Here is a 2384-nt window from a genome sequence, read left to right as displayed (position 1 = left end):
TCTCGTTTTTACCCTTGTTTGCCTGTACTATTTTGGTCACAGCCAAGCAATACCTCGGTGATCCCATAGATTGCATTGTTTAGGAAATCCCTCAAAATGTAATGTACACGTATTGCTGGATTCACTCGACATTCTCCATTCCGAATGCCGTGCATGGTCGAGAGGGGTTGGAGAATGCTCATCCAGGTGTGGCCCCACCACCGATTTATCAAGAATTAAAAGATGGGGAAACCAAGAATGATGAAGAGAGTTTCCAATACCATAAATATTACCAATGGGTGGCACTCACTCTATTCTTCCAAGCCTGTTTATTCTACTTACCCCATTATATTTGGAAATACTGCGAGGATCACAAAATGAAGCTTCTCACAGAAGGCATCTGCGTGCCAATTGTGGATAACGAAGTCAGACAAAGTCGAATCAGTGCGTTGGTCACCTACTGCAAACGCAATAAGGGCAACCATAACCTGTACGCTAGAAAATTCTTTGTGTGCGAGTTGCTGAACTTCATCAACATCATGATCCAGATTTTCTTCACCGATTTGTTCTTGGATGGACAGTTTACAAAATATAGATCCGAAGTAGTGTCTATTTCAGAAAAGGACTTCAGCGAAAGAGGAGATCCTTTAGATCGTGTATTTCCTAAAGTGGCCAAGTGCACCTTGCACAAATTTGGGAAAAGAGATCCAGAAGAGGACGAAGAAAGCGACCAGAAAACTGAAAAGGGGACAAACGAACCCAAGGATTCAAAAGAACACGACCACCACAAACCAACAGACAATGAGGATCCAGAAAAGGTTCCTCTGATTCCATTTGAGCCGCATGAAGGAAACTTGTACCCAAATGCTCATGAGGTAGAATGAGCCATGAGTACTACTCCTCCCTCGGGTCAGTCACCAACAACGTCTAAGGAACCAAATGCAAGTCAAAATGAAAATGCACCCCTTCCCGCTCCTTCAATAGAACAGGTCGAGCCATCACCAAGTTCGTCAGAGCAACCAAATAACCGTCAAGTTGCTTCCTCTCCCACTCCGTCATCAGAGTCTCCCTATGAGTCAAGAGTCGAAGTTGATCCTGCCAATAAGAATCCCCTTCTTGAGCCTGTGAAGGCACAAGTTTTGAAGGAAACGTCGGAACCGTCGAAATCAGCACAGACCCAAACTATGTCCTCTCAAATGGACCGAGAGGGAGTTATTCCCAGTTCAAAGTCTCCTGAAGTGCCAAAATCAGAAGCCAGCTCTGCAATGGAAGAAAAATCATCAAAAGGTTATGATACGTAAATCCAGGGTTGAAGAAAATGATTGCACGATTTGAGAAAATTTAAATATTGGACAAACCAATCATATGTAAGGGAAAAAATTGAATAAAACCCAATCGACATGCAAAAAAAAAAGCTAGCGCTGAACCAATTACAAATTCACCAAACTGAAAAAAACAAAAAGCAAACAAAAAATATTGTCATCAAATCTTCATCTCCAGATCCACAAGTTTTATAGCACAATCATTTGTCTTATTATTCATTTTTATGGGGCACGCTCTGAACCAACCTCTTTACGTTTTCCCTCAAAATCATGGATTTGTAAATGTTTTAGCGCTGAATCTTTCATTTTTGCCGAGTTCATGCAAAATTACTTGAGACCTGTTCAAAAAACGACGCCAACCAAAGAAAAAACGGGACAAGCAAATCTTTACCAATTCCAGCTGAGTTGAGTCTTTCTCCTTCGTTTCCATCTGTCAAAGACTCGAGTCATCTCTAGCTGGCTGGGTCAGTTTTCCTGTTTTCTCTCTCGGTTTTCTTCATAAGGAAATACATGTTCGTTGAAGAGTTTCTTTCTCTTAATTCGTGATCCCTAAACTGGTGACCCCGACGTGATCGAACACCCTCCGCCACGCCCTACCACCTTCACCATGGCCTCCAGTACCGACTCCGTTGACCTCAAGTCAATCGCCACGCCGGAGGGAATCTTCTCACTGGCAGAGAGGATTTCTTCGAGAAAAAAGTCCACTCTTGAAACAAGGATGGAGGCTAAGAGCATCCCTGTCATCGTCACGTCCCCCCCGGGGGGCGCTGCGAGTGTTCTTAGAATAGCTCTGAACAAAAGGAGTGTCACATATTTCGATGAAAATTTGCTATCTTAGGCCATAAGGATTTCATCAAAAAAATCGCTTTTCGACAAAGCTATGATTTCAATGTATGTATGTATTGTCAGTAAGTGAATTTACACTTACAAGAAGGCAACCTATTAAACAATGAAGGAGCCCGAGAAAGAAAGAAGTGGACTTCATTTTTTAAACTAGCCTGGATTCTCGAGGGCTTGAAGATGCTCTCAAAACGCACGTTAACCTCTAGGGTCACTACAATTGACCTTAAATCCTGGGTTGGG

General features: G+C 42.6%; 1 protein-coding gene across 1 annotated transcript; it reads left to right on the top strand.

Moving 5' to 3' along the window:
* Positions 1-19: 19 nt before the first annotated feature.
* LOC131888275 (innexin inx2-like) lies at positions 20-1994 on the top strand. Its single transcript, XM_059237087.1, has one exon. It carries the CDS (start codon positions 102-104, stop codon positions 861-863), a length of 762 nt encoding a protein of 253 aa, XP_059093070.1. The 5' UTR covers positions 20-101; the 3' UTR covers positions 864-1994.
* Positions 1995-2384: the final 390 nt, after the last annotated feature.

Source organism: Tigriopus californicus, chromosome 10 (assembly GCF_007210705.1).
Source record: "Tigriopus californicus strain San Diego chromosome 10, Tcal_SD_v2.1, whole genome shotgun sequence".
Taxonomy (NCBI): domain Eukaryota; kingdom Metazoa; phylum Arthropoda; class Copepoda; order Harpacticoida; family Harpacticidae; genus Tigriopus; species Tigriopus californicus.
Note: the sequence above shows the minus strand (reverse complement) of the source record. Positions and strands in the feature narration are given on the sequence as shown.

Bases quoted from the DNA above. Each gene is read 5' to 3' on its own strand.
- LOC131888275 (XM_059237087.1), top strand. From the start codon at position 102: ATGTACACGTATTGCTGGATTCACTCGACATTCTCCATTCCGAATGCC.